Raw genomic sequence first — 20,403 nt, 5'->3', positions numbered from 1 at the left:
ATCCGTGTCCGTGTGCCCGTGCGTTTCTGTGGCACATCAGTGTGGCACACGTGTGCCGCCCGTGTGCCCACTGGGTACCACACGCACCGTGCAAGAGACAGCGCTAAAGTTTAGCGCTGTCCCCTGCATCTGGTGCTGAAGCTGCCATTCATATCTTCTCTGCAGCAGCGTTTGCTGTAGAGAAGATATGAATAATAGTGTGTAAAATAAATATCCATGTCCCGAACCCCCCCACCCCCTGTGCGCCCGCCCCCTGTTATTAAAATACTCACCTGGCTCCCTCGCTGGCTGGCGCTGCTTCCTGTCCTGGCCGCACCTTCTGCTGTATGAGTGGTCACGTGGGGCCGCTCATTTACAGTAAAGAATATGCGGCTCCACCCCTATGGGAGGTGGAGCTGCATATTCATGACTGTAATCGGCGGCCCCACGTGACCACTCATACAGTAGAAGGTGCGGCCAGGACAGGAAGCAGCGCCAGCCAGCGAGGGAGCCAGGTGAGTATTTTAATAACAGCGGGCGGGCGCACAGGGGGTGGGAGGGGGGTGGGGACATTGATCTTTATTTTACACACTATTATTCATATCTTCTCTACAGCAAACGCTGCTGCAGAGAAGATATGAATGGTGGCTTCAGCACCAGTGGGGGGGACAGCGCTTAATGTAGCGCTGTCTCCTGCACGGCACACGGACTGCACACGGAAAACGTCCGTGTGCGGTACGTGTTTTACACGGACCCATTGACTTTAATGGGTCCGTGTAATCCGTGCGCTCCCACGAACACTGACATGTCTCCGTGTTTGGCACACGGAGACACGGTCCGCAAAAAATCAATGACATCTGCACATTGTCTACGTGTCAGTGGCTCCGGTACGTGAGGAAACTGTCACCTCACGTACCGGAGCCACTGACGTGTAAAACCAGCCTGGTGATGGTAACTCATCATGTCTCCAGTGAGGGAATTTAAAAAGAACATTGCTGGTAGAAATGGACCAACATTACCAGCAGTTTATGGCTGCGAGGGACTATAGAGGCATTGAATATTCCTGGCATTCTTCTGACTCTGTAGCCGCAGGCCATTCTTGGTAGTTTATTGCATTCCAAAGGAAGCTTTAACTGCACAGCAGGAGGAGATCTTTATTGTTTAGTGGCAGCAAACAATTAAAATGTGTTCTGGAAATTTGGGTTGGATAAATCTATCCCTGTGTGTGCTGCGGCCGTTTCCAATAAGACTGAGTATTTTGAGCGCTCATCAAGAATGGACTGTACACCAGTATTGATGGAATTTTTCTGTCACAATGATTTATTGTACATACATGGATTTCTAATTGCATATAGAAAGGGGTGGTTAGTTAATTACAATATTGTCTAGCTCCTCTGTTATTGGTTATCTAAATTTATGGAATATTGTGATTAATGCACATATGAATGCTGATTAAGCAACTAAAATTAAGCTGTCTGCATCTAGGACAAAGTTGAGACATCTGATCATCACTTAATACATCTGGCGTTCTGCTTTTGCCTGGAAAACCCAATAGTCTGTCTGGCTTGTATCAGTTTGTAAGCCATTTTAAACCATTGATTATAATGGTTTAATGATCAACCTCAATGATCAATGATCAACCTACTGTCTCCTTCCCCATAATCCTGTAGAATGTAAGCCCGCAAGGGCAGGGTCCTCGCCCCTCTGTATCACTCCGTCATTGTTTGTTTGTTTACTGTATGTGATATCTGTAACTTGTATGTAACCCCTTCTCATGTACAGCACCATGGAATCAATGGTGCTATATAAATAAATAATAATAATAATGTATATATTAGCTGTGAGTATATATGAGTATACATGCAAGTGAGATCTACATGAGATCTTTATTTCCATCACAAATGCCTTGGTACTATGGGCGAATCGGTGTTATTTAAATTAAATTTCAATGTCTGTCCACGTTTGCCTGCAATGTTTATGGCCTGACATTAAGCGTGTGAATAAGGCTTTACACATGAATACAAGTGGAGGAAGGCGATCCATGCTGGCCCCTTATGCTCCATGGCAAATGTCTCTGGAAGTATTCACTTTATTCCTACTTCTGGCTTTCTTCCAGCTATTAACATAACACTTCTATATCTTTGCTGTCTATGTAATGACTGCATGGCCATACAGTGGTAATTTTACCTAAAATTTTAGGCAGAAGGGCAAAAGGCTTGATCCTCCATTCCTTTATTTTCAAGATCTGTGACAATGGCAGGCTGCATGACTCTTGCTCCCATCTCCTCCATACTTACAGTCCGGAGTAATTGAGATCTGTAATGTCTTTAGTTGGGTTTACATTACCTGATTTGGCAGTGTTAAACAATCTACACGTAACCATGTGCACTGAACAATTTGCAATAGATCGCTCAGTGTCTATAGGCTGCCATTGTGCTCATCAGTGGGTGAAAAAAATGACTATTCTGCAAAACCTAAGGTTTTGCACAAGATGCTGAGGGCAAAAAAAATGATTTCTGAAATCTGACCTAGCTGGTACTGCAAAACACCACTAAAATTGGCATTAAAAATGCACCAAAACACATAGGAAAAATCCACTTCAAACACACTGCACATACCGTAATGCTGTCTGCACAAATGTTGGTATTGTGAACATGTGGGCACCATCCTCTGTGTTGTACGCAGTCGTTGGCCTATATTATCATGGCTTATTTGTTTTTTTTTCCAGTCCTACGCTGGGAAGTATGTTCCTGCTATCGGCTATTATATCCACACTCTCAACCCATCCGCTAAGGTTAAAATCAACTTCAAGGGGATAGCCATTGGAGATGGGCTCTGTGATCCTGAAGTGGTAGGACATTTTAATTCAATTTTCTTTCTTGTGATCTACTAAAAGGGGTGGAATTCCTTTCGTCCCTTGCACACTGTTTTCCTAAAGTATGCACGTCCCCTTAAGACTTCTGATCTGAAACACTTGTTAACGATGCATTACTAAGTTTAGGTCGAAAAGGATTTAATGTTTCTTATTGCTTTAGCTGATTAGGATTACACACAAATCACAAGGTGAGGGCAATCTATTATTCTAATGACTATTGTGTGTTTACCAGATGTTGGCTGGCTACGCGGACTTCATGTTCCAAACTGGCATTGTGGACGAAAACCAGAAGGCCTATGTCCAGCAGCAGTGTGACCTAGCGATATACTATATCCAGCAGCAGAAGTGGATAGATTCTTTTGACGTATGTATTGGCGATGTACAAATTACCGTAATCTTGAATCAAGTCAACTTTTCTTTAAATTTGTCTTGTCAGCAATTTCAAGGTAAACGTAGAAATAGATTTTATTCGGACTCCCATGACCGCACCACGAGAGAGATCTGCCCTTCAGGAACAGAACCTACAGATACAAAAGGGTGGCACCTCTGCCACATATCAGTTGGTTTCCTGTTCCTATAGGGACTGGATCCTACAGAAGAATGGATCCCAGGCCAGCCGACTCGGGTAGTGAGGGGGTCTCCTACCTCGGCCAGTGCGGAGTTCTTAGAGGCGTCACGGTGGTCCTTGCAGGGCTGCACGGCAGTGATGCTCACAGCAGGGAGCGGTGGCCAGTGGTCTCTTCCATCTCCAAGCCGGCGCGAGGGGAGTATGTTCCCCCTCATTGTTTTCCCTGGGGTGTATGGTGGTGCTGGAGGCTGACTCTTCCAGAGGGGAAGCCGTCCGGGGAACCGCTGGGTGGCCGGGTGTCCAGCACTGCTCTTGGCGCCGACAGGAAGCGCTGGGGGCTGCGGTGACATCTAGGGGCAGAGCCAGCGTGTTTCCGGGTCAGGGGCTGCCACGCATGCGCGATGGCTCCAAGATGGCGGCGCCCACCAGTAATTGCACGCCGAGCAAAGCGCGGGCTTTTCTGCCCATCACCTGCACCTGGGGGCAGACAGCAAATCAGGGAGCAGTGCCATGCAATTCTGCTGAACAGGAGAAGGGGATTTAAGCAGGCTCCAGACCCGGACCCTTGCTTCTGGCCTCAAGGTGTGAGGATGGAGTGACCATGAGCAGCAGGCCCAGCTGCCAGAGGAGATTCGTCAGAAGCCCAAAGCGAAGGACCATATCAGAAGTGACGATTACGGTCGTAAAAGCTCCTCCAAACAAGGATCAGATGCATCATCCAGAAAGGATCCCCCTCGTATTCCGGTATCTTTTTTTTTTTTTTTTTTCTGCGGCCACTGGTAAGTGATCTATGAGAAAGTTCACTCAGTGACACAGTCCACCTAATATCGTTTATTTTGGGGGAAAGTGCATCGGTAAGGCTACTTTCTCAGTCGCCCATGACAGCACTACCAGAGAGGGGATCCGCCCTTCGGGGACAGGAAACCTACAGGATAAAAGGGCGGTACCTCTCCCCTGCATCAGTTTGGTTTCCTGTCCCTGATGGGGAACCTTCTAGGGCGGTACCTGCTAAGAAGACCAGGACCTGAGGAGTCCGGAGCCGGCCAGTCCGAGTTCTGGCAGCGGGGAGGCCCCTGCCATGGCTGGTGTGGTATCCGAAGCCGCCATGGCTATGACCGACGGGTCAGGAGCGTGAGCGGGGGGGGAAGCGCAGCGGCCACTCCGGATAGGACTTGGGGGCTCCGGGCATTCTGCTGCACAGGACACTGGTGTTCCAAGATGGTGCCGCACCGGAAGTGGTAGGAGAGCTTCTGGTTCGGGGGCGGCGCAGTTAGTAAGGTGCACCAAGATGGCGCTGCCCCGGAACCGGCTTGCTTCATTTCCGGGTCCCTGAGCGAGCGAGCGCGCGCATGCGCAGTAGAGCCTTTTGAGGGGAAAAAAAAAATATAAATATGAATGCTTCCTCTGAAATGCAGCCACAGGGGGAGGGGCTGATAATGAGCACCAGCTTTAAAAAAAAAAAAAAAGAAAAAAAAAGGTGGATATGGAAGTTCTTTGCTGCATGCCGTCCCAAGGTAGTACCATGGAAGACAGCGATCAGCAGCAGCAGCAACGCCACCACCAGCGGCCGAAGCCGGATGCACAGAAGAAACGAACTTCTGCTGGTACCCGGAGTTCTCGGCCTGGTAGCCATTCCACGCAGCATAGCAAGAACTCTGGCGTGGTGAACCAGCTACCACCTACGGATCTCACACTGCAGGATCCTACCCCTCCTCCAGAACCGGCAAGGAAGAGAACGGGGAAGATGAAACATAGAACCTGCTCTTTATGTGAAAAAGCTCTGCCACAGACGTGGGATAAGAAGCTATGTGACTCCTGTATTGAACGAGTCCTCTGTGAGGAGACCCCAAACTTCGCCTCCGAGTTACGATCCGTAATTAAATCTGAGGTCGAGACTGTATTTAACGCCCTTAAAAGTGAAAGGAGAGCTAGCAGGCAACCTATTCCTTATGGGAATTCTGACTCTTCCAGCTCCGAGGGTGAGAACCCACATACGCAGGATTCCTCATTTTCTTCTTTGGATAATGAGTGGAGGTTGTCATTGCTTCCCCCTAGATGAGGTTGATGGCCTCGTAAGGGCAGTAAGATCAACAATGGAGGTGTTGGACCCGCATCCTGACAAAACTGTGCAGGACATTGTTTGGGGGGTTATCACAGAAAAAGCTTAGTCTTCCCCCTTAATGAAAACATACAAACATTAAATAAAAAGGAGTGGGAGAAACCTGAGAGGAAAAACGCATCGGTTCCCTCTATTAAAAGAAAATACCCCTTTGAAGTTGAGGCTTCTGTCTCATGGAATAAAGCCCCCAAACTCGACGTTGCAGTGGCTAAGGCCTCAAAAGTTTGCTTTACCATTCGAGGACATGGGAACCCTGAGGCTATGTGCACACGTTCAGGATTTCTTGCAGAAAATTCCTGAGAAGAACCGGACATTTTCTGCAAGAAATCCGCAAAAAAAAACGCATGCGTTTTTGCCGCGTTTTTGCCGCGTTTTTTTCCGGACACTTCCCAATGCATTTTGTAGTGGGAAATCCGCAAAAAAACCTCAAAATTAATGAACATGCTGCGTTTTTTACCACAATGCGTTTTTTTCGCGGAAAAAAAACGCATCATGTGCACAAAACATGCGGAATTCATTCTAAATGATGGGATGCTTATTGTATGCGGTTTTTTTTTGCGGTTTTATAGCGTTTTTATCGGGAAAAACCGTGAAAAAAACGCAAAAAAAACGCAACGTGTGCACACAGCCTGAAAGATCCTCTTGATAAAAGAGCAGATACTTTTCTTAAAGGGGCTTGGGAGTCAGCAGGAGGATGCTTAAGACCAACCATAGCAGCGGCCTGCACATCACGGTCTCTAATGATCTGGGTTGATAACCTAGAGAAACAGCTTAGGGATGGGGTCCCCAGAAATAAAATTTTAGAATCTATCCCTATGATTAGAGGAGCCGCGGCTCTTTTGGCAGATTCTTCGGCCGACTCAATTAAATTAGCGTCTAAATCTGCAGCTCTTTCAAATGCAGCGTGTAGAACCTTATGGTTGAAGAGCTGGCCGGGGGACTTACAAACTAAGCAAAAACTTTGCTCTATCCCATGTGAGGGCAAGTTTCTTTTTGGAGAGACTCTGGACGATATCCTGCAAAAAGCAGGTGATAAAAAGAAAGGGTTTCCCATTCTGGCCCCAACATATAATAAACGGCCCTTTCAGAATAGAAAGTTTTTTAGGAGACCGCCAAGAGAACAAGACCAATGGGATGATGGGAGAAGGAAGGATAGAGGGTTCCTTTTTGGTAACTCCCCTCGGGATAGAAACCCCCCCCCCCCCCAGGTGACATCTTTCCCAGGGTGGGAGGGAGATTGTCTCAATTCCTCCCGGCCTGGGAGAAAATTTCGACCAGCCCTTGGATATTAAAATTGATACGAGAAGGGCTTCGCATAGATTTTCTATCCTTACCCCCACGAAACTATATGGTAACACCGCTGAGGTTGTCTCCTCTACAACAAGAAGCTCTGGAATTAGAAATCGTAAAACTGGTAGACAAAGCTGTCATCCAAGAGGTCCCCCCTCTGGAGAGAGGGAAGGGATTTTACTATCCATTGTTCCTAGTTCCCAAACCGGACGGAACCTTCCGGACTATAATAAACTTACGGAAGTTGACTACTTTATGTAAAAAAAACCAGAGATTCAAAATGGAGTCAATAAAGTCAACGATAAAAAATCTGTTTCCTAACTGTTTTATAATGGTACGCGTCGCTGAGATCTAAAACCATCACGTCCCCATCCACAACTCCTCTCAGAAATTCCTCAGACTGGCGGTAGTCATGAAAGGACAGACAAGGGAATACCAATACAGGGCTCTTCCCTTTGACATATCAATTGCACCCCGCATCTTCACCAAGCTGATAGTGGAGATGATGGCACATCTGAGAGGAAAACGTCTTGATTATTCCGTATCTAGACGACTTTCTGATTGTGAGCAATACGGCCGAAGTCTGCCGTCAGCAGTGCGACAGGGTGATAGACATCTTAAATAAATAAATAAATAAAAAACTGGACTGGCTGGTGAACCTCCAGAAGTCAAAGCTGGAACCAACCAGGGTTCAAGAGTTTTTGGGTCTCATCTTGGACTCAAGTGTGCCACCTTCCAGACAAGAAAAAGCAAAAGATAATCCACCTAGTATCGGAAGCGCGTGCAAACCCTAGGCGATGTCATTGCTGGGGTCCCTCTCCGCTTGTCTCCCAGCAGTTCAGTGGGCACAGCTCCACACAAGGCCTCTGCAGTGGGACGTTTTAAGAAACCAGAAACTACTAGGGGCGGTTAGAGGGTCGCTTGACTCTGTTTGCCTACTATTCATTCCCTAGCTTGGTGGTTAAATCCCAGCAATCTATCAAAAGGGATCTCCTGGGTGATAGTGGCGTCTCAGATAATTACTACAGACGCAAGTGGATCGCCCCCAGACTCAGGGCCACGCGTTCTCGGTACCGGGCCTCTCTGGTTCGGTTCTGAGGCTGTCACTGTGGCTAGACCCGGTCCGCGACCCTGCTAAGGGGCGTCCAATAAAGGTGGTGCAGTCTGTCAGGGGTTCGTGACGCCACCTGTGGTGTTCGGTCAGGGTGACCGACGCTGCTGTGGGGTCCGCTGGGGTGATGGAATGGCAGCTGGATGGTATACCTTCCCACAGGTGAAGTATGTCCCCAGGGCTTCCCAGTAAGGTAGATGGTGATGGTGTGAGGTGCAGTCAATAACGAGGACACAAGGTTGCAGTCTCTTTACCTCTTTACTGAAGACTTCAGGATCCTCAATCCAGAGCACGTTTAACAGGGCTATCGGAGACCGGCAGGTCCGATGGGCACTTCCAGAGTTTCCTTCGCAGATGTAAATCGTTGCCTACCACTAGCGCCTGTTTGTGTTGTAGTCCTACCCTGCTGAGCATTTGGAAGTCCTCACAACTGCTGTTCTCGTTCGTCGTTCTCTACAGCTCGCTCTCTTTAGTTCCAGATGTTACTAGTTTCTCGTCCCCCAGATATGTTATGGCTAGGATGCACCCGTATGACGGGAAGACCTGGAGGTCTTCCGGGACCCTAGAGACGCCCCTCTCCCACTGTTGCCCCTTATGTCTTCATAGGTGTTTAGGTGAGACAGCCAACCTATAATTAACTGTCCTGCGGAGTTTGAAGTCAGTTACTCCCGCGGTGTTCCGGCCACCGGCTACGCGCCTCAGTAGGATGTTGCCTCGGTCTCACGGCATGACTCCTACTGGTACTCCTTTTTGCTTGATCTCGTTTACACTGTTCCACAATATCCTTCCATTTGTGTCTTTCTTAGGATACCGCCGCAAGGAAGTGCAGGCGCGGTTCCGTTACGTTCTGTTCTGTTCGCTAGGCACCTGCCAGGTTCCGACGCCTGACGGGGACCCCCCTGTGTCTTCTCCCTGAAACGCCCCCTGCCACGGGATGTTGCCTGAATCCAACCCAGTCAGCTTCTGACTAACTTCCTCCCCAACCCCTAGTTTTACCAGTGTGGGGAGTGGCCCAATAAATAAAGCCTTTTTCTCCCCCTAGTGGCCGGAGTGTGAAGTGTAATGTGTTCTGGTGATACCTGGTCAGTAGAATTCCTTCAGTGCCATCAGACGTACCATCACTCCCCTTAGTGGCAGAGTGTCATACTGCAACAACCAGATCTCTGGGGCGCTGCACAAGTCCCACAGGGTGGGGGGCTCACCTGGACAACAGGGTCGCTCAAGGGATATGGACGAGTCAGGAGCTCAGGTCTTCCTCAAATCAAAAAACTGAGGGCAGTAAATCATGCATTTCTATACTTCCTAGACAAACTACAAGGCCATCATGTTTGAGTATTCTCGGACAACAAAGTAGTAGCTTACTTAAACCACCAGGGGGGAACCAGGTTTCAAACATTAATGAAAACCACCTCCGAAATTTTCAGCTTGGTGCAAAACAACTTCCTTTCCCTATCAGCCCTTCACATAAAGGGTGTAGAAAACCAGAAAGCGGACTTCCTAAGTCGTACCCAACTAAGGCAGGGGGAGTGGTCTCTAAATCAGGGCATATTCAACAAAATTACAGATCTATGGGGAATCCCTGTAATAGACCTCTTTGCCGATGTGCACAACAGGAAAGTAGAAACTTTTTGCTCCCTAGATTCCAGGGGGGACCCTCAGGCTGTGGATGCGTTCACAATTCCCTGGACACAGACCCTTGCATATGCATTTCCCCCTGCTATTCTCATTCCAGCAGTCTTACGAAAGATCGGGCAGGACAGATCCAGACTCATCTTAATAGCCCCCTTCTGGCCCAAGAGAGCCTGGTTCTCATGGCTGAGGATGCTATCAATTACCGATCCCTGGGTTCTTCCGGATCTTCTGGACCTCCTGTCTCAGGGACCGGTTTTCCACCCTCAGAGAATCTCCATCTGACAGCGTGGAATTTGAGAGGTCGCTATTAAAGGACAGAGGTTTTTCTGACCAACTAGTATCTACTTTAATGAAAAGTAGAAAACCGGTGACCACGAAAATATACGGTAAAACCTGGAAAAAGTTTTTATCCTCCTCTGGGGTAAGGTTGCAAGACGGGGTTCCAGGTGCTGAAATATTAGAATTTCTACAAAAGGGGTTAGATCTAGGCCTTTCAGTAAGTACCTTAAAGGTACAGATAGCAGCTCTAGGAGCATTATACTGTGAAAACATAGCGGCCAACCTTTGGGTTATACGGTTTGTCAGAGCAGCCGCAAGGTCCAAACCTATAACTACAAGTAGATTACCATCCTGGGATTTGAATTTAGTATTGTCAGCTCTAACAGAATCCCCTTTCGAGCCTATAGAATCGGTACCGCTTAATTCTTTCACTTAAAACGGCCCTCCTAATAGCCCTGACATCGGCCCGTATAATAAGTGACCTCCAAGCCCTATCTGCAAGCCCTCCATTTACACAAATCCTGGACGATAAGGTTATACTAAAAACCGACCCTGCCTATTTGCCAAAAGTTGCGTCCACATTCCATAGATCTCAGGAAATAATCCTTCCCTCCTTCTGTTCAAATCCTAGGAATAAAAAGGAAGAGAAATTCCACACACTAGATGTGAAAAGGTGTCTAGTCCAATATATCAAAATCACCCAGCAGTATAGGAAGGAAGGGTCTCTCTTTATTTGCTTCCAGGGGCCCAGAAAAGGACTCAAGGCTTGTAAGGGCACTATAGCTCGATGGGTAACAGACGCAATAGCCTTGGCGTACTCATCCACCAGGAACGCCGTTCCGCAGGGACTGAAGGCTCACTCTACAAGGGCTATGGCAACCTCCTGGGCCGAAAGGTCAGAGGTACCATTAGATCAAATTTGTAAGGCGGCCACCTGGTCATCACCTTCAACCTTTTTCAGACACTACCGCTTAGACCTAGCCTCTTCATCTGACCTAACCTTCGGAAGAAGGGTTCTGCAGGCTGTGGTTCCTCCCTAAGCAATAATCTCTGCAATTCTCTCTGGTAGTGCTGTCATGGGCGACTGAGAAAGTCGTAGTTACTCACCGATAATGGTGTTTCTCAGAGCCCATGACAGCACCTGCTTATTCCCCCCCTCATCACGTGTGCGGTGAGCACATTATTTTGTGTGAAGTGGTTTTCCATATAGACACGGTGTTCACTTAAGCAATATGATAAAATTGTATATTTTTTGTTGTTGTGACTAACCTGGAGGACCTCCGATGCTCTGTAAACAAAACTGATGCAGGGGAGAGGTACCGCCCTTTTATCCTGTAGGTTTCCTGTCCCTGAAGGGTGGATCCCCTCTCTGGTAGTGCTGTCATGGGCTCTGACAAACACCGTTATCGGTGAGTAACTACGACTTTCACACTTGCGTCGTGCACTGCACGTCGCAATGCGTCGTTTAGGAGAAAAAACGCATCCTGCAATAGTGCTTGCAGGATGCGTTTTTTCTCCATTGACTAACATTAGTTACGCTTTGACACACGTCGCAACTGTCGTGCGACGGTTGCGCCGTGTTGTGGCGGACCGTCAGCAGCAAAACGTTACATGTAACTTTTTTTGCAGCGTTGTGTCCGCCATTTCCGACTGCGCATGCGTGGCCGAACTCCGCCCCCACCTCCCCCGCAACTCACAATGGGGCAGCGGATGCGCTGGAAAAATGCATCCGCTGCCCCCATTGTGCGCCGCTTGCACAGTATGCGTCGGTACGTCGGGCTGACGCAGCGCGACGTCCCCGTACCGACGCTAATGTGAAAGTAGCCTTAGGCTAAACACAAGGAATGTGCCCTCTGTGGAGTCCCCATACCAGATTCATGCTAAAAAAACTGCCCCTGTATCCAGCAGACTGTGAGGTCTCGGAGGGGAAGGGGTGGAGTGGCACTAGGTCTAGAAAGACTATATTGCCTTACTATACTCCCTCGGGTAGCAGAAGAATCTACTACTATGGCGGCAAGCCTGAAGGAGATGATCAGGGCAGAAGTTAACCGTCTCGAAGTCCCTGTCTCAAGCAGGATCCTCAAAATCCAAGGGACCCCTGGTCTCTGATTCTTCAGGGGATGATGGAGATGAAGTCTCCTACGATTCGGCCTCCTCGTCGGGAGAAGATTCTGGCCGCTTTTGCTGACCCCTTGATAGGATTGACAGGTTAGTCAAGTCAGGCAGGGGGATGATGGGCATAGCAGATCCCAAACCGTAATTATCCAGGGAAGAGATCATGTTCAGTTGACTGGAACAGAAGAAACGTAGGGTTTTTTCCATTGAATGAAAAGATTCAGGAACTTATTTATAGAGAATGGAAGAAACATGAGAAGAAAGGTTCCCTGCCACCAGCTTTAAAGCGTAGATACCCCTTTGACAACCCAGCAGTCAGAACTTGGGACAAGGCCCCTAAGCTAGATGTGGCGGTTGCAAAAGTCTCAAAACGAGCCTTGCTGCCCTTTGAGGATATGGGGTCTCTTAAGGATCCACTTGACAGAAAGGCAGACTCCTTCCTTAAGGGAGCCTGGGAAATGGCAGCTGGTTCCTTAAAGCCAGCAGTAGCATCAACTTGTACGGCCAAATCAATGATGGTCTGGCTGGACCAATTAGAATCCCAATTAAAGGAAGGGGCTTCTAGAGACGCTATTAAGTGCTCTGCCGGTGATCCAGGAGGCCACTGCCTTAACAGATGCTTCTATTGACTCGGTTAAGATGGCGGCTAGGGCAGCGGGTCTCTCTAATGCTGCTAGGAGAGCCCTGTGGTTGAAATGCTGGTCGGGGGACATTCAGGTAAGATCAAAACTCTGCACCATTCCATGCAAAGGAGTATTTATTTAAAATCTAAAAGTGAGGTATCGCGCTAGAACAGCTACAACAGACTGTAAATATGGGTTTTTTTCTTTCTGAGAACTGTAGTGTGCCCACAAACGACTAGTACTGAAACTACTAATGCTGGTATCAATCGTGTATAGAAATAGTAATAAACACTTACTCTTTGCCTAAGTCGTGGAATATAATGCCAGTTAGTGTAAAGACCTGCGGGTGCTGTTCCTGGGGATTCCGAATAACCAGGCGGCAGGAGTAATTAAGAGTAGTTGGAGGGCGTGCAGAGCCAGAAGCGCCCCGGCCGGTGGCGTCCCTGGATGTGCGGCTGAAAAAAATGGCCGACAGTGCTCTGCAGCGTGTGACGTCACAAGGCTACGGAGCCTTGCTAGGGCAAAAAGCTAACCATCGCGTTTCGAGGGACCGCTTTTCGAGGGACTCCGTCCCTCTTCGTCAGGATTAGCACTGTCAGCCATTTTTTTTTCAGCCGCGCATCCAGGGACGCCACCGGCCGGGGCACTTCTGGCTCTGCGTGCCCTCCAACTACTCCAATTACTCCTGCCGCCTGGTTATTTGGAATCCCCAGCAACAGCACCCGCAGGTCTTTACACCAACTGGCATTATATTCCATGACTTAGGCAAAGAGTAAGTGTTTATTACTATTTCTATACACGATTGATACCAGCATTAGTAGTTTCGGTACTAGTCGTTTGTGGGCACACTACAGTTTTCAGGAAGAAAAAAACCCCCATACTTACAGTCTGTTGTAGCTGTTCTAGCACGATACCTCACTTTTAGATTTTCTTTTTTCTACCTTGTAGGTGTGACAGGGGTGGCACAGCACCTGTCCGGTATCAGCAGCTTTAACCTATTTTATTCTTAGCACCAGTGTGTCACTATAATTTTGAGAGTATTTATTTGGTCTGGCATTGGATGAGTTGCTAGAGAATGCTGGGGACGATAAGAAGTTCCCCAATTTATCCATATCCTACCGTTGTCCCTTCAACAAGAAAATATTTGGTCAGGGAAGAAAACTTACTTTTTCACCCTCTAGAGACCGATTTTAGAGGGGAAGAAAGGCATAGAGGTTCAGGATTTATGTTCCGTCGTTCCTCGAGGGAAAGGAAGAAGCCAGACCAATGACTAGCAATGCCGGTAGGGGGGAGGTTGTTGGCCTTTTCAGCAGCATGGTCAGAAATCACAAATAGTGACTGGGTATGATGTGTTATCTCGGGGACTCAAACTTGAGTTTAATCGTAACCCATGAGAACTTTAAACTTACTCCCTTGCGCTCTTCTCCCCTTGAACAATTGGCATTTGAATCGGAAGTCACGGCTCTGTCTAAAAAATGTTCTGATAGAAATTCCAGAGTCTGAAAGAGGGAGAGGATTTTACTTTCCTGTTTCTTATCCAGAAACCTGATAAAACATTTAAAACCATCATAAACCTTAGGTCCTTTTAATAGTTTTCTGGTCAAACATACCTTTAAAGTGGAATCTATCAGTTCAACAATAAAAATGCTGTTTAGACTGTTTTATGGTGGTAGTGGATTTAAAAGACTCATTATCATGTACTTATCCATGCAGATTCCCAACAATTCTTAAGGGTGGCGCTTTTTATGGGGGGGGGGGAGTAGTTTGCCACTTTCAATATACGGCGCTTCCCTTTGGGTTGTCGGCTGCCCCAGAGTACTTACAAATATAGTTGCGGAGGTTATGGCACATTTACTGGAATCCAATATTCTCATTGTCCCATAGTTAGATGATTTTCTCATAGTGGGTGTCACGATTCCCCTAACCGCTGTCACCAATTGGTCAAGATTCACACCGTGACCATCACCCCTACGTCACGGATTGAGGTGACTTTAGGCCAACAGACGGCTATCACATGTGCAGGGGGCTTATCTTCGTTATCCCTCCGCTCCACGAGGTGATGAAAAAACACACACAGGGCTATTGACCTCTTAGTTTACAGCAGGGGCTTATTCTAGGTATCCCACTGCTTTCAATATACCACCAACTGCAGGGATTTATGTATATCCCGCTTACAGTTCGACTTAACACTTGCAGCTCTCTGGCGCCCCCCTTACTCTCAGGTCAGATTAGGTACTGCACCCTGGGTAATTAGTCGCCAGACAGACTGCCTGCTATGTACTGGCTATTGGGCACGCTGCAGCGACGCGATAACTACTCCCACTCAGGCAGGAACAATAATTATTAACGCCGCAGTCACTACAGCATCCCTCAACAGTCGGCACACATATCGCTGCCACCAGCTTCGATTAAACGGGTCCGAAGCTAACCCAACACAACAGTAACAGTAGCGTATTTCCCTTCAGAAGACAGGGTAAGTTTAGAGCAGGATGAACGAACTAATATATAATAGTATATCCCATTGAAATTAATTAGGCAGTGCTTTATCAAAAATATTTTATAAAGAAGTTACAAATGAGACAATTGCAAATATGTACATGGGTAATTATAACATAAAGGGAATAAAAGAGAAAAGATAACACTCACATGTTAAAAGCATTGCAGGCAATCAGGCTAGGCGCAGTTTCCATATATCCCAGTCCATGGGATGCTGCTGGCTTCAGGAGAAGACAAGAAGTCAGGAAGAAATCTAGCAGAGAGAGTCAGCTGGGGATGTGTGCAGCCAGTTATACTTTCAAGGCTGTGACATCACAGAAAGGCGGGTTTATCCAGACCCTCCTCTCTCTACATTCTGAGTACTTCAATCTTAAATTTATCTACTTGCTATAACTTTGCTACAAAACATGACAGAGTCAGACTCAACCTATCATTCATCTCGGATTAACGTGAGCATTCTAATGAGATCAAATATGTCCTAACTGGGATACATATTCACAGAGACATCCCTACTTCTTTACCAGATGGAGTTAGAAGCCCGAGTTTCATGGGATATGTAGATACACCGAGTGAGACTAAGAATATATATTTTCGTATTTCTAGCTTAAATCGTTTGCCTAATATCTAACAAAAACTAAACAAAGAATCTTTCATGAATTTTTGGAGCCACTTTTCCTTATAGCTGAACAAGAGCTTACACAGGAAATGCCAGTCGTAAATTCCATTCGGCAATAAAACCTCTCTTCCCCCATACTCTCAGAGAAGGAAAGCCAGGAATTTGCAGCTACAAACTGTTACTCCAAGAAGGGGGGCTTAGCCCACGCAGGCTAGCAAGAGAACTACTTATGATATTTCATACCATATCGTGACAGTGGGGAATTCAGCGGATGATTGCATATCACAATTGGAGGTGGCTAGGAGGAAGCTAGAACATTTAGGCTGGATAATAAATTATGAGAAATCTGTTACAGCCCCTGAAACGTCAGAGGTTCCTGGGTCTGCTGTTGGATTCAGCTACTCAGCAGTGCTGTCTTCCCCCGGATAAGTTAGTTCAGATTCAGCATCAGGTGTTAAAAGCAATTAATAAACCCACCATGACCCTTAGACAGGCCATGGCCCTCTTGGGGTTCCTGACATTATGTATTCTGGCTGTCAAGTGGGCTCAGCTTCACGCTAGACCCCTTTAAAAAGACGTTTTAAATAATGATAGGGCCTTGAGAGGGTCCTTACATGGAAAGATAACATTGAACCTATTAACCCTTATGTCGCAAAGGCTAGGTTCACACTACGTTAGTGCAGTCCGTTCAACATATCCGTTAAACGGACTGCACTAACGCAAGGGCCGGCGCTTGCACAGCGCTAGCGCAGATGGAGCTTCTGCTAGCTCCATCTGCGCTAGCGGCGTGCTAGCAGTGACTGACCCGGAAACGCTGCAGGCGGCGTCTCAAGTCCGTCACTCAATGACGGCACATCGCTAGCGATGCGCTCGCCATTGCTTGTAATGGCAGCGTTAACTGACTACGTTACACCGCGTTATGCCGTGGTGTAACATAGTACGTTAAACGGGTTCACACAACGCAGTGTGAACCCAGCCTTAGATGGTGGCTAGACAGGGATAAATTAGCTGCAGGTGTTCTTTGGGTAACAGATATAACTCGCATGATAACCACAGATGCTAGCCCCTCAGGGTGGGGGGCCCACATGGGTGACATTGTGATTCGGGGACAGTGGGACTCCCTCACAATGGCTTCATCCAACCAGAGGGAATTGATGGCTGAGTTATCGGTTAAAAAACTCCTCATATATCTACAGGGTCACCACGTCAGGATCCTTTTCCTATCGACACGACAGCACCCACAACGAGAGAGGGGATCCGCCCACCTTCCGGACAGGAACCTACAGGTTAAAAAGGGGCGGTCCCCCTCGCCCTCCAGTTTGGGTTCCTGTCCGGACGGTGGGAGCCTGCAGGTTTTCGTCTTACCCGGGTCTGCGAAGCCTCTGTGCGGTGTCCGGGGGGAACGGCAGAGTCGGGGGCCCGGAAGCAGCGTCTGGGGAAGTCTTGTGTTCAGCTTTCCCCCTCGTCTGGCAGGGATCAGTGGCGTTCCTGGGGGAAGGCATGCCGCCCTGGGTCGTCCACACGCGCGCGATGCTGCTGGAGCAGGTCGGCGCATATGACCCGGAAGTTAAACTTTCGACTTCCGGAGGAGACCGGGAGGAGGAGCACGGGACTTTTAAAAGAAAGGCAGCGCTTGGTGAGTGTGTGCGGCAGCATGTCTTCTACAGGAGACGCCGAACACCGACAGCTAGGAGAGCAGCAAAGGAGCAGCAGCAGATCTCGTAGCGGTGATGTGGTACGCAGGCAGCAGGACTCTGGCAACCCGACGTCACGTCGCACCTTGCCCCCTCAGAAACCGGTACTCCATATCTTTCAGCAGGGGTGAGTGTTATATCCGAGCGGTGGCTGATACAATTGTTTCTGTACTATGTTTTGTTATAGGGGAAGAAGGTTTTTAAATCTAAGCATAAACAGTGTGCTTTATGCACAGAGCCACTACCTGACAGCTATTTAAAGTTGTGTCAGACGTGTATATGCCGAACCTTAGAAGAAGAGGCCCCTCTCCGGGTATCGAATTTGAGGGAAGTAATTAGGGAAGAAATAAAATCGTCCCTTAAATCTAGACGGCATGAAAAGATCAGTATGGAGATGGTGTCCGATTCTAGCCCTTCGTTACAAGAGGGCGAATGCTCGGAAAGTTCTTCACCATCCTCCTCGGATGAGGAGGGAAGGCCTTGCTTTTCCGTTGACAATATAAAAACTTTAATTAAGGCAGTCCGTGCGACTATGGGGTTTGCAGAAAGTAAAGAAGCGAAAAGAACCCAGGAGATTATGTTCGCGGGGCTGAGCCAGATAAGTCGTAGAGCTTTCCCGGTGGTAGATTCAATTAAAGATCTGCTCAAACGGGAGTGGGACAAGCTGGATAAAGGGTTCTTACCTTCGGCCGCAAAAAGAAGGTACCCCTTTGAGGATGAGGCCTTATCTCAGTGGATGAAGATTCCGAAAGTAGATGCGGCAGTGGCCTCTACTTCAAAAACAGCCTCGCTACCACTAGAGGATGTAGGACTCCTTAAGGATCCCTCAGATAGGAAGGCTGACATGCTCCTTAAGAAGCTGTGGGAGTCCTCATCTGGAGCCTTTAAGCCAGCAATCGCAGGCACCTGTACTGCTAGATCAATTATGGTCTGGGTGACTCAGCTGGAGGAACAACTTAAAGCAAAAGTACCTAGGGATAAATTATTGAATTCCCTGTCTCAGGTCAGAGAAGGAGCGGCTTATCTAGCTGATGCTTCGATTGATTCCTTAAAATTGGCCGCAAGATCGGCAGGTCTTTCAAATGCAGCCCGACGGGCACTATGGCTTAAGACCTGGAAGGGGGATGCTCAGGCTAAAGCCAAGTTGTGCTCCATTCCGTGTAGGGGTGAGTACCTATTCGGCCCGGTGCTGGATGACATCCTTGCAAAGGCAGAAGATAGAAAGAAGGGATTTCCTAAAACATTTAATCCCACTTTTAGGAACGCCTTCCGGAGACGCATGCCCTTCAGGAGGTTTCAGTCAGACCAGCAGGGATATAATCGTGACTGGGAAACATCGGATCAAAAGAAGAAAGGTGGATACTATAAGAACCCTTCATCTTTCTCAAGACGTAGACGTAATTACAGATAGAACAGATCTACCAGTAGGGGGGAGACTGAGGTTCTTCTCAGATGAATGGAAAAAAATAACTTCTAGTGCCTGGATAATGGGGGTAGTTGAGTCAGGGTTCAAATTAGAATTTTTGAGAACTCCCCCAAATCATTTTGTAATAACATGGCTGGACTCTCCGGCCCAACAACAGGCCTTAGAATTAGAGATTCAACAATTGCTTACAAAGCGAGTTATTGAAGAGGTTCCAAAACATCAGGAGAAGTCGGGTTTTTATTCTCCGCTATTTTTGATCTCCAAACCTGATGGGTCCTTTAGGACTATCATAAATTTGCGTAAATTAAATAAATATCTTCAGTACCACGCTTTTAAGATGGAATCCATTAAATCAACAACTAAGCTTTTGTTTCCTAGGTGCTACATGTCGGTCTTGGATCTAAAAGATGCATACTACCATCTTCCAGTTTACAGAAATCACCAACAATTCCTCAGGATGGCAGTATGGGTAAACCATCAGATTAAACATTTCCAATTTCTGGCAATGCCCTTTGGCCTGTCCATGGCACCTAGAGTTTTTACAAAGGTTGTTTCGGAAGTAATGGCCCATATCAGGGAAAGGGAAACCCTTGTAGTGCCTTATCTAGATGATTTTTTAATAGTCGGGAATTCAATTGCTCAGTGTACGGCTAGGGTAAATGCCATGATATCATCCCTACAGGAACTCGGATGAATAATCAACTGGGAAAAGTCAAAACTAGAACCTACAAGATGTCAGATGTTCCTAGGAGTTCTTCTAGACTCAGAAAATCAGTCATCCTTCCTACCAGAAGAGAAGAAGCAGAAGATCATTCGAAAGATCACGGCTGTAAGGAAAGTTCCAAACTTAAGTTTAAGAGACGCAATGTCTCTACTGGGATCATTGACTGCGTGTATACCGGCGGTGAGATGGGCTTAGGCTCATACTCGAATGCTTCAGTATGAAGTTCTTCAAGCAGAGAAAGATCTTCGGGGTTCTCTAAGCAGAAAGTTCAGTCTATCACCCGCCACTCTTCACGATCTGAGATGGTGGCTCAATCTAGCACATTTATCAGAGGGAGTTCTCTGGACCATCACTCCGGACAATGTAGTTACAACAGACGCCAGTCCGTTCGGTTGGGGGGCCCATATGGGAGACATTCTAACCCAGGGGCGATGGTCGATCCAGGAATCCCAGAATTCCTCAAATTTGAGAGAGCTTGCTGCGGTCAATCAGGCTCTTCTTCACTTACTACCATCCCTGAAAAATTCGCATGTACAGATACAAACCGACAATATGACTGTGGTGGCCTACATCAATCATCAAGGGGGGACAAGGTCGCGATCCCTAATGACCACTACAGCACAGATATTGTCCCTGGCCGAGAATCACTTGCATTCCCTGTCGGCAGTTCATATAAAAGGGGAACTCAATATAGAGGCAGACTATCTCAGTTGCCATTCCCTTCGTCAGGGGGAATGGCCTATAAACAAACAGATATTCGATCGGATAGTCAGTCTTTGGGGGCTGCCAGTAATAGATCTTTTTGCTACGAGGGAGAACAGGAAGTTTGCATCATTACACATAGCAGACCGACCGT

General features: G+C 47.5%; 1 protein-coding gene across 4 annotated transcripts in view; it reads left to right on the top strand.

Annotated features, from left to right (window-relative positions):
- Window positions 1-20,403, top strand: part of LOC138642037 (probable serine carboxypeptidase CPVL) — a 133,473-nt gene that overhangs the window by 64,132 nt on the left and 48,938 nt on the right. For all 4 annotated transcript variants that reach the window (XM_069729930.1, XM_069729932.1, XM_069729933.1 and 1 more), the window contains exons 8-9: window positions 2,708-2,830; window positions 3,087-3,218. In XM_069729930.1, the coding sequence (XP_069586031.1) occupies window positions 2,708-2,830; window positions 3,087-3,218 (255 nt within the window). The remainder of the gene's footprint in view (window positions 1-2,707; window positions 2,831-3,086; window positions 3,219-20,403) is intronic.

The sequence above is a fragment of the Ranitomeya imitator genome, chromosome 6 (genome assembly GCF_032444005.1).
Source record: "Ranitomeya imitator isolate aRanImi1 chromosome 6, aRanImi1.pri, whole genome shotgun sequence".
NCBI lineage: Eukaryota > Metazoa > Chordata > Amphibia > Anura > Dendrobatidae > Ranitomeya > Ranitomeya imitator.
Note: the sequence above shows the minus strand (reverse complement) of the source record. Positions and strands in the feature narration are given on the sequence as shown.